This window comes from Cervus elaphus, chromosome 15 (assembly GCF_910594005.1).
Source record: "Cervus elaphus chromosome 15, mCerEla1.1, whole genome shotgun sequence".
Classification (NCBI taxonomy): domain Eukaryota; kingdom Metazoa; phylum Chordata; class Mammalia; order Artiodactyla; family Cervidae; genus Cervus; species Cervus elaphus.
This window is the reverse complement of record NC_057829.1, coordinates 52,789,813-52,804,266: the sequence shown is the minus strand read 5'-3', so window position 1 is coordinate 52,804,266 and position 14,454 is coordinate 52,789,813. Positions and strand designations below refer to the sequence as shown.

General features: G+C 42.0%; 1 protein-coding gene across 8 annotated transcripts in view; it reads right to left on the bottom strand.

Annotated features, from left to right (window-relative positions):
- Positions 1 to 14,454, bottom strand: part of PAPSS2 (3'-phosphoadenosine 5'-phosphosulfate synthase 2) — an 84,300-nt gene that overhangs the window by 33,131 nt on the left and 36,715 nt on the right. For 7 of the 8 annotated variants that reach the window (XR_006345240.1, XR_006345241.1, XR_006345242.1 and 4 more), the window contains exon 2: positions 1,885 to 2,002. Coding sequence is in view for 2 of the 8 variants with exons in the window: in XM_043924968.1 (XP_043780903.1) it covers positions 1,885 to 2,002 (118 nt within the window). In the remaining 6 variants the exon portion in view is untranslated. Of the gene's footprint in view, positions 1 to 1,884; positions 2,003 to 7,774; positions 7,817 to 14,454 lie in introns of those variants that run through there. The other variant, XM_043924969.1, reaches the window with a different exon arrangement.

Genomic DNA, 14,454 nt, shown 5'->3' with positions numbered 1-14,454 from the left:
GCTAGGAAATAACTTGAAAAAGAAGAATGAGGCTGCTTTAGACAGAAACAGGAAAGACTCAGAAGAGCAAGAAAAGATGCAAGGCAGGTCCTTGCTTGTTGTGTTTTTTAGAATTATCTTCAGGTTAGAATAAATCCACATTTGTGAGCAGACAGTAACACATAAGTTCATTTCATAACCCGGATAAACATATCTTTGCATCTAAGCTCATCTCCATGTGAAATATTACGTCTACAAAATGAACCTGGTTTTTTTTTTTCTTTTGAGTCCAGCCTATGTCAGACCTGCATTTCCAGGCATCAGCTTCCTCTACCTATGCTCAGAGAATAAGGTAACAGCCCAGGACTAATTCCAGTTCTGTCACTAACCCTTAACTTTGATATTCTGGGGCTATAAAAACACAAGTAAAAGAAGATTCATTTGGTCTCCTTGGTGGGAATGAGTTAATTTTATACAAAGGAACCATCCTCAGCTACATAGAAAACATAGAGTTTTTCTTCTTGCCTGGATTTTAATTGTTTTAAATAAGTAAAATAGCCTCCTAGAATGTGAAAACATCTGAAATCAATAAAGAACATCTCTAATGGACAGCCAAATGCTTGATGTAAAATTAGGAAAGCCTCATTTTTAACTGCCAGTGGACATGGAACAACAGACTGGTTCCAAATAGGAAAAGGAGTACGTCAAGGCTGTATATTGCCACCCTGCTTTTTTAACTTATATGCAGAGTACATCATGAGAAACGCTGGACTGGATGAAGCACAAGCTGGAATCAAGATTGCCGGGAGAAATATCAATAACCTCAGATATGCAGATGATACCACTCTTATGGCAGAAAGTGAAGAAGAACTAAAGAGCCTCTTGATGAAGGTGAAAGAGGAGAGTGAAAAAGTTGGCTTAAAGCTCAACATTCAGAAAGCTAAGATTATGGCATCCGGTCCCACCACTTCATGGCAAATAGATGGGGAAACAGTGGAAACAGTGGCTGACTTTATTTTGGGGGGGCTTCAAAATCACTGCAGATGGTGATTGCAGCCATGAAATTAAAAGACACTTACTCCTTGGAAGGAAAGTTATGACCAACCTAGACAGCATATTAAAAAGCAGAGACATTACTTTGTCAACAAAGGTCCGTCTAGTCAAGACTATGGTTTTTCCAGTAGTCATGTATGGATGTGAGAATTGGACTATAAAGAAAGCTGAGCACTGAAGAATTGATGCTTTTGAACTGTGGTGTTGGAGAAGACTCTTGAGAGTCCCTTGGACTGTGAGGAGATCCAACCAGTCCATCCTAAAGGAGATCAGTCCTGGGTGTTCATTGGAAGGACTGATGTTGAAGCTGAAACTCCAATATTTTGGCCACCTGATGAGAAGAGCCAACTCATTTGAAAAGACCCTGATGTTGGGAAAGATTGAAGGAAGGAGGAGAAGGGGACAACAGAGGATGAGAGGGTTGGATGGCATCACCGACTCAATGGACATGAGTTTGGGTAAACTCTGGGAGTTGGTGATGGACAGGGAGGCCTGGCCTGCTGTGGTTCGTGGGGTCGCAAAGAGTCAGACACGACTGAGTGACTGAACTGAACTGAAATGTGTTTAGGCATGAAATTGAGGATTACAGAATTCCTTAGAGCTGATAGGGAATGTCATAATCAACTTATCCATCCTTTCCTGTTAAAGAGGTGGAAACAGAGACCTGTTCTATGACCTGATGACTGACACCCAAGCTTTCTACTACAGCTCTCGGCCTCCTTCTAATGTTAAAATACACATGGACTATGTATATATGACACATAAAATATGCCACATTATTTTCCTTAAAGTTGTGTGTTACCACCAATTTTTAGTCAAAATAAAATACATTTAGATCTCAACACAGCATACCTGTCAGCCATACGGTACATCCTCGGAAACCACCCCGTGTTCCAACCACCTGCCCTCTCTTATTCCTGCTCACGTGATGGGCTTGATACACGACATTGGTGGATTTCTGCTGGTTCTCCTATGAAACAAGAGAAAGCACAATATTCAATTAATAAAATAATAAATCGCATATGTATACATATAATAAAATAACAGACTACATAGTCTTCCCTAACTAAAACTCCTTTATAACTGGCATACAGAAAGACATTAATTAATTCTACTGATTTAGAAACAGACACTGCCTTTAGAAGACCCATCACAGCCCTTGGAAAGCATAATTTGAATGAGACAACTATTGATACAATGTAAAACTTCTGGTCCCACGACCATTTTAAAATGTCTACCTTTAGCCAATAGTTAGCAGAATATCTTTGTCTCTATAAATGCAAGTTCTTCCCAAGTCCTCTGGGCATGAACAGCCCAAATACACCAGCCGCTGAGAAGTACTAGGGTGAGGCTGCCTGAGCTTCACTCTCTAGAGAGCCATGGAGAAGGGTTAAAGGCCCTTATACCCATTCCTCTCCCACCCAGACATAGACATCAGTGACTAGAAAGTTTCTCCCTGAAATAGGACTCGGTTTTCACAAGCACTAAAATCTGCTTCCACTTTCCCAAGGGTCAGTGCATGAACTTTTTAATCTATAAAAAGCCTTGTAGAAATGGAAATGTACCAGTTATTAGTCTTGGAGGCTAACTCAAATCTCAAATGTCTTTATTTTGGCTCTAATAAAATCAGCCCCATTGAGGGCACAGATTATCTGATCCTGACCCTAAACTTTGGAAGGTATACATGTCTGATGAATAAAAAAGGTAAAATGTGTCAGTAAATACATTTTGTAGTGGACATTTTAAAAAGTAATATGTGAATATGTGATCCAAGGAGGGAAAAGGAGGTGGGCCAGGGAAATTCATAATGATGGTCACATAAAAATTAAAAAGTTGAGAACCACCCATATGTGTCCTTGATATGGTAATTACATTTCTAATGACATTGGAAAAGATCCAATGCTGGGAAGGATTGAAGGCAAAAGGAGAAGGGGGTGGCAGAGGATAAGATGGTTAGATAGCATCACCAACTCAGTGGATGTGAATTTGAGCAAACTCGGGGAGATAGTGAAGGACAGCAAAGGCTAGTGTGCTGTAGTTGTAGTCCATTGAGTCAGAGTTGGGCACAACTTAATGACTAAACAACAATGATAGATGTAATCCAAGTTGCCGAACTATAAAAATCTATGAAGCCTTTTAAACACTGAACATGTACACCCATCAGAGCTAAAAAAAAAAAAAAAAAAAAGCTCCACTATTCTTTGAGCAAGACCCAGAGAGTCTTAGAAAACTCTGGGTCGCATAAGCAACTTTTATATTCTGGAGCAAATTAAATCACCTCTTTATGGTTTTCCTTGGGTGGGGGAGGGGGGAAATCAAGGAAAATACAAATAGGGCTATTTGGAGTTTCCTATAGATAATAGGCTTCCCTGGTGGCTCGGATGGTAAAGAATCTGCCTGCAATTCAGGAAACCGAGATTTGATCCCTGGGTCAGGAAGATCCCCTGCTGAAGAGAATGGCAACCCACTCCAGTATTCTTGCCTGGAGACTTCTATCGACAGATGAGTCCAACAGGTTACAGACTATGGGGTCACACAGAGTCAGACATGACTAAGCAACTAACGCACACACATAGATAATGGATGGGAACATACTTTGTAAATGGCCAAGTTCCCTACAGATGTGGATTCTGACACGATCATTCAGGGGATAGCCCCAGCAGGAGAGTCTGGAGACAGGTGGATTAGGACCAGGAAAACCACTTCAAGACCAAGGAGGAAGGAGCCCCCTGCTGACCCTCAGGGGCCCAGAAAGACAGTGCACATCTGGAGAGGTGGGCATACTAGTGAGGCACAGAGCCCGGCAGAGGGAACAGTTGGCAGGAAACGGCATTATCAGTGTCAGCAGCAGCCAAGGGGAAAGTGTTGAAAGCCGGGATCAGCTGGCTTAAGTTACCTAAAACTCTCCAAGGCGAGAGGTTCTGATCATCCGTCACACAAGCCCAGTTGGAATCCAAGACTTGGAAGGGTTGGGACACAGTCGCAGAATGCAGCACACTAGGCAGCAGGGCTGGCTTGCACGAGAGGCTTCAGAACGGGGACAAATGAGCTTACTCCATGAGATATTCTAGCCGTCTTTTCCCTGGGTGAACAAATTCCCTGAAGGTATCCTGAGTCTTTTGTGTCAAGTACACTTTATGACTCAAGGATAACGTTAAGATTTTCTCTCCCTCCATTTCCTTATTAATCACTGTCATTACATTTAAGAACACTGTGTCTGGATATTGGGCCCAAAAGTCCATTCATCTGTTCATTCGCTGATTTTTTTCCCCAGTAAATGTTCATGTAAATGAACTCCTACTAAGTGCCAGAGGCCATACTGGGAATACAGTAAAAAAAAACGAAGCAGAATTCCTGGCAACGTGGGGCTTCCTAGTTGGCACTACTGGTAAAGAACCTGCCTGCCAAATGCAGGAGACCCAGAGATGTGGGTTCGATCCCTGAGTTGGGAAGATCCCCTGGAGAAGGGAATGGGTACCCAGTCCAGTATTCTTGCCTAGAGAATCCCATGGACAGACAGTCTGGTGGGCTACAGTCCATGGGGTCGAAAAGAGTCAGACACGACTGATGTAACTTAGCATGCACACAGACACAGACAAAAAAATTCACGTAACTGGGCCCATCAGAGGAGGAGGGGCAGTCTGAGACATATATATTTCTCTACTATATGAAGTGTATGACTGTTAGCATAACTGAAGACATCTTGAGCCCTTATGGTATCTCCTGTTCTTCTGCTGACCCTGCCCAGGACTATACTGTAGTGTATGGATTCTTTATCCTCAGGGCTTTACTGTAGTTAACAGATATTGTTTAAGAATCATTAGAACCAGGTGACCTCTATGCTTTATTAGTCCCCAAACAATGATGAAAACCTTCACTGATGTATTCCTGATGTCCATAAAGTTACCTATTCAAAAATCTTACCATAGAAATGCATGTCCTATTTCCAAGTGCCCACCTCCACATTCTAGGTTAACTATAAAACTGACCCAATAGCCCCTCAATGGCACAGAGTACAGCTGTGAATGCCTCTGGATCATTGTTGACTCAATCCTGATTCCACCCTGTAAGTTGCTGTATAATAAACTGATCCATTGATTATTTGGAGTTGCCTGCCTCATTCTTTTGGTCTCAAGATGCGTTCTCAGTTCAGTGGGCACTTCATGGTCCCTCCGTTCTCTGACATGAGGATACATAAAGAATATTTGCAACTCAATAATAAAGAGACAACCCACTTTTTGGAAAATGGGCAAAAGATTTGAACAGTCTCTTCACAAAGGAAGATACACAGATGAACCATAAGCACATGAAAAGGTGCTCAATGCTATTAGTCATGAGAGAAATGCAAATTAAAATCAAAATGAGGTACTACTGATAACATCTAATGTCAGCAAGGATATGTTCTCATATGTTGGTAGTGGAGGTGTAAAGTGATCCAACCATCTCAGAAAAAAGAAAAAAAAACACCTTTAAGTTCCTTATAAAACTAAATATTTACCATCCCCTATAACTCAGCAGTTGCATTCACAGCTATTAAATACTCAAGAGAAATGAAAACTTCTACCCACAAAAAGACTTATACAAAGAATAAGATTAGTGACTTTTTGGGACAAAAACTGGAAATAACCTAATGTCCATCCACAGGAAAATAGGTAACAATAAAAAAACAAAACTCCCAAATTGTAGAATACTCTTCTAATGGAATACTAGTCAGCAATAAAAAGATGATAATAAATGAAAATATTTTGCTGAGTCAAATAAATCTCACAAAACAACATTACATGTGATTCTATTTATATGACATCCCCCATCAGTGAAAACTAATTCGTCAAAATCAGAACAAGAGTTGCCTCTGGGTGATGGCCATGATGTACATCTTAATAAGGGTTTGAGGTACACAGGTGTTTGCATTTGCCAGAACTCACAGAATGTACCCTTAAGATGGGTATTTCGTTACATGTAAATTTTACCACATGCAAAAAAGAGCCATTTTAAAGATTTTTTTTTTAAATGTGAACCTTTTTTAAAGCCTTAATTGAATTTGCTACAGTATTGCTTCTGTTTTTTTTTTTTTTTTCTGTTTTGGTTATTTGGCCATGACGCATGGATCCTAGCTCCCAGTCCAGGTGTCGAGCCCACACCCCCTGTACCGGAAGACGAAGTCTCACCACTGGACCGCCAGGGACGTCCCAAAAAAGAGCTTTTTTTTTTTTTTTAAAGTAACCAAATAAGAAAATACCTAATAAGAGTCAGATGGTGGAATAATATTGTTCAACTCTGCTGCATTTGTAGAAAAGGGCTCTGATCCCATCACAGTATGTTTGACCTAAAGGGCTTCTGTCCACCTGTGCATGTGAATGCCCACCAGACCTTAATTTGTCCACAGAGATTTTTTAAAAAATTTCTGTCTTTTAGTTGTTCCCTCTGCCTACAGGCTGAGATCCAGAATAAACTCCAGGCTATGTTAGTCTTTTATGGAAACTTTGTTATGATCTTATTAATTGCTTCGCCAAGTGCTTCGTTTTCAAAACCATCAGAGTCCACTGGAAGGACCTGTTCTCTTATGGTATATAATAGTTAACCTCTGAACTTATGGTTCTTAATAACTGCATTTTAATCATGGGTGTTTGTCCAGATTTTCTATTGCTCCAACAATGTTTCGAACAAAGATTTTCTATTACTCCAACAATGTTTCAAACAAACAAACAAAATCTTTTCAGATTGCCAGGTACCGGGAGTGGGGGGGGTGGGTGGGTGTTTGTTTCGGGAAGATATCTTGCTTCTTATTAACCTCAAATTTACTCTTGATTTTCTCCAAAAGACAAACAAATAAAATAGAAACAGATGTTTTGAAGACTATTTGAACTGCAGAGGGGCAGGGCAGCTGAAAATTTTTCCTTGTTGAATGAAACGTTTCCTCCCTTCTTGAGAGCATATGGTGTTCTAAGCTTTGGAAAGAAAGTGGCTGCCAGAAAAAGGATTCTGTCTATGGAAAGCAAAGCACATGTTAAAGAAAAAAATGCTTGCTTCCCTCTGCCCCGCAACTCGCCTAACACTGTCACTTAGCAGGAAGTGGCCCAGAAACCACAAAGTTGGTGGCATACTTCTATTCTGGATTCCTAAGGCGGGGAAAAAAAGGCAAAAATCCCTACCTTCTTCCAGGTCACTGAAACAGAAAAACACCCTCTGGCATGCACAGGAGTCACAGAGAATGGATTTTGGAGTCAAGCAAATATGGGTTTGAAACCCTCTTCATAGCCTACTTGCTCAGTGACCCTGGGCAACTGATGAACATTGTTGAACCTCCGTTTCCTGTACTGTAAAATGGGATTCAGAATAGCTTCTTTGTAGGGCTGCTGAAAGGATTAAATAATTGTCCATATAAAGTACCAAAGAAAACATAGGACACGGTGATATGTTGAGGCTGGTGAGGCAACGGTAGCATTAATCTACTCTGGACACAGCACAGTAGTTTGAGGCTGAAGTCACCCAGATTTAGGAGTGTTCTAAGGCTTAGTCCCACTCTAAGTCAAGTCTAGAGGTTGTGGAGCTCATGATCAAGTCAGACAATGGCTAGGAGAACACTTTGTAGGGCTGAAACATCACACACAGACATACACACATGCACACGAGGATGTTGCTGCTATTCCAGGTACCATTTTCTCTCGCCCAAAGCCCAGCCAGTAATATGCCACTTTGACATGCATCGGTTTGATGCCTCCTCATTCTCCCCCAAACTGACTGCTCTTCTGGTGGCTGTCTCTGTCATGAAATCTTCGTCATCAGCACAAAAATGGCCTTTGCCCCAGTCAGCCTCATGAGCTATTGAGTTGGGACTTTATCTCCCAGCCCAGGGTTGCAGAGCGTGTCTCTGCCAGGTCCACCCCTCACTCCCATTGGCAATGCTGAAAGAGGAGTAAGTAGGAAGGAGTGTCTGGAATTCGGGGTTCCGGGTCATGGCAGACTGCGTCAGCCTTGGTTTTTCACGACTGGAAGAAAAGTAGATACACAGGGAAAGGACTTCAGATGATTTGATGGAGGGCAGGGCATCCCAGGAGCCAAGTTCCAGCCTGTGTCACAGTGAGCAGGATTATGCAAGAGAGGACGCTGGAGGAATGAGGAAGCTGGAAACCACATGCCAGGTTGTGAGTTTCTCAATGCTCAAAGGTTTTTTGGCATGTGCATAATGTCTTCAGTCAAAAACAAGTAAGTGGATTTGAATTCCCTCTACACCCTACTGCCTCCCACAAAGCTCACGCAAATCCACTTTACTTCTCTAAAGACAACACCACTGTCGCCTTTGAACTTGGCCCTCACAGCTACTGAGCTATGGTTTCATTGCTCTCTTGCTGATTAAAAGTGCTCCAAACCTCTCTGACTTCAATGTGCAGTCTGAAGATTCATTTAAAGATTCAGTTGCAGAAAGCAGTGATCTCAGTAAGTGCCCTCTCAGGCTCATGGTAGGAGCATTCCCAGGCATTATTTCACTTATTGCTCAAAGCCTGGGAGCTGCGGAGGCTGTGCGTTGTGACCCATTGATAGATCCTCAAACTACTAGCTGAAATCCCACACCTGGAAGGCGTAGGATGCGAGGCCAGGCTTTCCAACTCTCAGTGTAGGTCTTACTCTGCCCTGACAGAACTCCCTAGTTTCCAGGTCCCAGCTGTGTGACCCCCATGTCACAGCTTCCTCTGCTGCTGCTAAGTCACTTCAGTCGTGTCTGACTTTGTGTGACCCCACAGACGGCAGCCCACCAGGCTCCTCTGTCCCTGGGATTCTCCAGCAAGAATACTGGAGTGGGTTGCCATTTCCTTCTCCAATGCATGCTAAGTCGCTTCAGTCATGTCTGACTCTGTGTGACCCTATGGACTGCAGCCCACCAGGCTCCTCTCTCCACGGGATTCCCCGGGCAAGAATACTGGAGTGGGTTGCCATTTCCTTCTCTGCACAGCTTCCTCACTGAGGACTAAATGAGATCATGTCCATTATGGCTTTTGATACTACATAAAAAATGTAAACAATCAAAAGATTATTCTTACACCATTTTCATCACTTAACCTGAGTAGCTTCAAATGATTTACAATTACAGATATTTATTTATGTTTCTTTCCTTTCAGAGTATTTCCTTTGGGTCTATAGCCCAAAGTGAAACAACTGAGTATGAAGGGTTGTGAACTATTTCATAAGTCTCATTATGTACTGCCAGTTCGTTTTCTAGTAAGATAAAGTCAAGTTGTCAGGCTACATGGTATACCTGTTTTTAAATATTCCAACTGATTTGTTATGTTTTTAATTTTAATATTCCCCCCCCCCAGATTACTTTGTACCTATTTAGTTACTAGTAAGAATACGTATTTTTTCACGTTGTAAGTTACTTACCATATTTGTGTGTTTGTCTCTTTTGGATAAAAGTTTTAAAAAATAAATATGAACATTTTAAGGAAAAAATAAAATATATGTATCTATATGTAGAGGGCTACAAAGAAAAAAATCTGGAAATGCTAAGCATAATTGTCAAATTCTGTTGTGCTCAGTCATGTCCAACTCTTTGTGACTCCATGGTCTATAGCCTTCCAGGCTTCTCTGTCCATGGAATTTTTCCAGGCAAAAATATTGGAGTGGGTTGCCAGTTCCTACTCCAGGGGATCTACCCAATCTAGGGATTGAACTCACGTCTCTTCTGTCTCTTTCATTGAGGGTCAGGTAATTCTAAGTAATTATATTTCTTCTTATCTCTACATTCTGGTTTCTCCACATTGAACTTGGAAATAAATATATTTTTAAATATAAGGGATTTCTCAACCAGAAAATGGTTGATGCTCAAAGGTTAACAGACCTGTGTAACTGAGTTACAAGGTACATTACAACCAACAATAACCAGACAAAATCAAAATTAAGAAACTAAATGTTTGAAACAAGTCTCCCTAAAATACATAATAAAGTACACTGCACTCTAACAGATAAACTTTAAAGTACCATCTATTTCACTTGATCAGGAGTGATGGTTGTTTTTGGCATACCGTTATTTCATGCAGAGGAAAAATGCCCATAGAGAAGATAACTGTGGCTTTTAGAAGTTCATATCACAAGTGGGAATCTCTGTTCACTCTTTTATACATTCTATTTACAAGGCAGAGTCTAGGTCAGCTGACTCCCTGTGGGAAGCTCCCAGAAAAAGGTGCCCCAACAATCTTGGTCTAAGATCTGTAAACAGCTGAAAATCATGAAGGCCATCTAACTCAACTTCAGTGCAATCACTACCCATACGACATTTAAGGTTCAGCTCCAGTCCTGTGGTTATTGGTAGATAAGGAAGTTTTAACTGAAAAAATGTCACTAAATTCAAAGCTGAAAACATGTTTTCAAGAGGAGTTTATATTAAAGACTGTTGTTAAGTTGTTAAGTCGCTCAGTTGTGCCCAACTCTTTTGTGAACCCATAGACTGTAGCCCTGCTATGCTCCTTTGTCCATAGGAGTTCCCAGGCAAGAATACTGGAGTGGGTTGCCATTTCCTTCTCCAATATTGAAGATAATATTGTTCTAAATTATTCTGTCTAAAGAGAGATCATGGATGATAGGATTAGACATCTGAGCACATTAAATCCAATTCTAGGAATACAGTTTTTCCACAATTCATACCATCCTGAAGTGAAGTGAAGTCACTCAGTCATGTCCAATTCTTGCAACCCCATGGACAGTAGCCTGCAGCAGGGTCCTCCGTCCATGGGATTTTCTAGGCAAGAGTATTGGAGTGGGTTGCCATTTCCTTCTTACCATCCTGAGATGATATGAAATCACTAACTCCATAGGGTTATACTTTGTGTTAAACTACTCTTGAATTACAAGGGAAATATCCATATCACATAGCCAATGACAAACGACCAGTTGTGAAAATGAAGGCAAATGAGTTAGCAAATTTCTGAAAAGACCAAACTAAATCATTTGTCATAAACAGTCACTGGGCAATATAGAAATGATCCAAATCTGAAATTTATAAATTAAAATTTGGCCCCATAAAAGAAGAATGTATATCAAATTCCTTTAAGATCCAAAATGATCACTTTTCACCAGTTCCCACTACTGAAGGATTTATTGAATAAGTTAATGCTGTGAATGAGAAAACAACTTAAGGGGAAGATAAACCTGCAACTAGGTTGGTTTGACTTTTAGAAGCCATCATTGTGAAATAAAACCACAGACTGAGGTCAAATGACAAGAATCTGTATACAAAAAAAAAAAAAAAAAAAAGACAACCAAAAGTTGTTGTACAAAAAAGTACAAGGAGAGGGTATAGTTCAAGTTTCTTAAAAAAAAAAAAAAAAACCACACATGGCTTTGCTTATTAAAAGATTTTACATAATTTTTTCAAATCATCTGAGAAACTCGCTGTTTTTTTTTTTTTTTGGAAATTCTGGATGGCAAGTTCAGACAATCTGCAAGCATCATTCGATGTTTGTAAAAGAAAAGAAACCCCTCCCCTTGGGAGATGGTATGGTGAAGATAGAGGTCCTCTTGATTCAGGGCATCTAACAGCAAGATGGGCTTCCCTAGCTCCTGCAGTAAAGAATCTGCCTGCAATGCAAGAGATTCGGGTTCCATCCCTGGGTGGGGAAGATCCCCTGGAGAAGGGAATGGCAACCCACTCAGGTATGCTTGCCTGGGAAATCCCATGAACAGAGAAGCCTGGAAGGCTACAGCTAGATGGAAACCCAGAGTCTGTGCAGCAGTTAAGAGGTGGTGTCTCATCTGGTAGGGAAGGAAAGAGACTATGAGCTTCCAGTGGTTGGGGAACAGCTCAGCTTTGGCTTTTCTAGATACTCTGCAGGCACAAGTTTATGATCCTGGAGAACTCTGACACCATCTTCCACTTTTTGAACCAGCTCTCTGTGTATAGTCACAGAATCTTTCCACTCCTCTAATACACCAGTGACTGCAAGAACGTAACATGCTCTGTGCTTTAGGTCTTACTTCTGCTCACGTGCCCCTGAGTCAGCCTGATTTTCCTTTGACTGCAGCCCCTAAAGGCGCTCGCTTGCAGGGCCATCTGGCTCTGCCTCAGACTCCCGTCTCCACCCGCCTCCCTGTGTCACACTCGCTCCCAGTTCAGTTCAGTCGCTCAGTCGTGTCGGACTCTTTGTGACCCCATGAATCGCAGCACGCCAGGCCTCCCTGTCCATCACAAACTCCGGGACTTTACTCAAACTCATGTCCATCGAGTCGGTGATGCCATCCAGCCATCTCATCCTCTGTCGTCCCCTTCTCCTCCTGCCCCCAATCCCTCCCAGCATCAGGGTCTTTTCCAATGAGTCAACTCTTCGCATGAGGTGGCCAAAGTATTGCAGTTTCAGCTTCAGCATCAGTCCTTCCAGTGAACACCAAGGACTGATCTCCTTCAGGATGGACTGGTTGGATCTCCTTGCAGTCCAAGGGACTCTCAAGAGTCTTCTCCAACACCACAGTTCAAAAGCATCAATTTTTCGGGGCTCAGCTTTCTTCACAGTCCAACTCTCACATCCATACGTGACCACTGGAAAAACCATAGCCTTGACCAGACGGACCTTTGTTGGCAAAGTAATGTCTCTGCTTTTTAATATGCTGTCTAGGTTGGTCATAACTTTCCTTCCAAGGAGTAAGCGTCTGTTAATTTCATGGCTGCAGTCCCCATCTGCAGGTCCCAGCCTCTTCCGCAGCTCGGAAACACTGGCGCCCAGCTCCCTGGCGCCCTCTGGGTCTGGGGTCCATGCTGTGCAGGACTAGACTTCACTACCCGCGATGGGAAGAGGGGCTCCTTTGGAGTCCGGGAGCTGGCAGCGCGCCCACCGCGGTGCAATGAACCCAGTGAACCCACGTGCCAGGATGCCAGCTCCGTCCCCTTGCCGGCCTCTCCACGCCCTCTCGACGCCGCGAGGCCCGGCCCGCGCCACTACAGGTTCAATAGCTTGCGTGCGTGCTCAGTTGTGTCCGACTCTTTGCGATCCTATGGACTATGGCCCGCCACTGTGGCCCTCTGTCCTTGGAATTTCCCGGGCAAGAATACTGGAGTGGGTTGCCATTCCCTTCTCCAGGGGCTCTTCCCGACCGGGGATTGAACCCGTGTCTCCTGCACTGGCAGGCGGATATCACTCCGCCATCTGGGAAGGCCTGGGTCCAACTGTTAGAAGTTGTCAAGCGCACACTGGGCAGACCAGCAGGATCCCTGCCATGGCCTGACATTCACGTTTGACAGAACAACCAGGTGGGGTCACTTCCCCTTCACATGAGAAAAACACTGGGCAAAATCCAAGCATTCTACCAAATACCTGATCAGCACTCCTGAAGACTGTGATGGTTATCAGAAACAAGGACAGTTTGAGAAGCTGTCACTGTCAAGGGGAGCTTATGGAGACTTCACAACTAAATTTAATGTGGGATGGGATCCTGGAACAGAAAAATTATTTGGTAAAAATTAAGGAAGTCTGAAAAAAGAAAAAAAGCATGGACTTCAGTTAATGATAATGTGTTTTCAGTCCCTTAACTGTAACAAACGTACCACACTAAAGTAAAAGTTAATAGTAGGGTAACCTAAGGGCAGGGTATTTGGGAACTCTATCATCTTCTCAATTTTTTCTGTAAATCTAAAATTGTTCTTTAAAAAGAAATCTATTTCTTAAAAGAGTGCATTTTTACAAGATGTGGCAATAAAAAACTGTGAAAACCTGTACATTTCATAATCACCTTAGCCTCTGCATTGCTGGATTCTTTATCTGTCCTGATCGTATTTCTGAAAAAATCACTGATTCTTAGTATTTTACTTCTAATTTAAGTATTAAAATTACTTGGAGTTTTTGAGAAATCCTTTTATAAGCACATCGAGGAGTAAAGAGGAAGGACAGAAAGAAAAATAGATAAGACATTGATGAGTTAAATACATAGATAACAAGTTGTGACATACACACATGGTTTATGGGGAAATTCTAAAATATTACAAGTGAGATTTTGGTTTTAGAGGAAACTTATGAAATCTAGCAGTTCTCTCTCTTCTGAACTCCTTTTGTCCCTCCAAAATGGAGGCGAATTAATTTTCTTTCAGCCCTCCTTATGTCTCCAAACCTCCTGTTATGACACACATAGCCCTTCGTTTTCCATATGGAGGGAGGAGAATAAATAAAGAAAAAGGAGGAGAAAAAAGGAGATCTGAAACTCCTTAGGGGAGGGGAAAAAAAACCAAAAACCTTCAAAAGGCTACGTTTTTTGCTTCAGAAACAGGAAAGTGGAAGAGAAGCTATTAGATGAAGTTTATTGCAATGTAAGAGTTAATATTTTTGGATCGAAGAATCCTGAAATTGCATACAGTCCTAGAGTGTACCCAGGTTGGAAAAATACGAGGCTGAAATTTGGAGATGTATGTGTGTGGAGTTCCTTTTCAGGACCTCCATGTTAGGG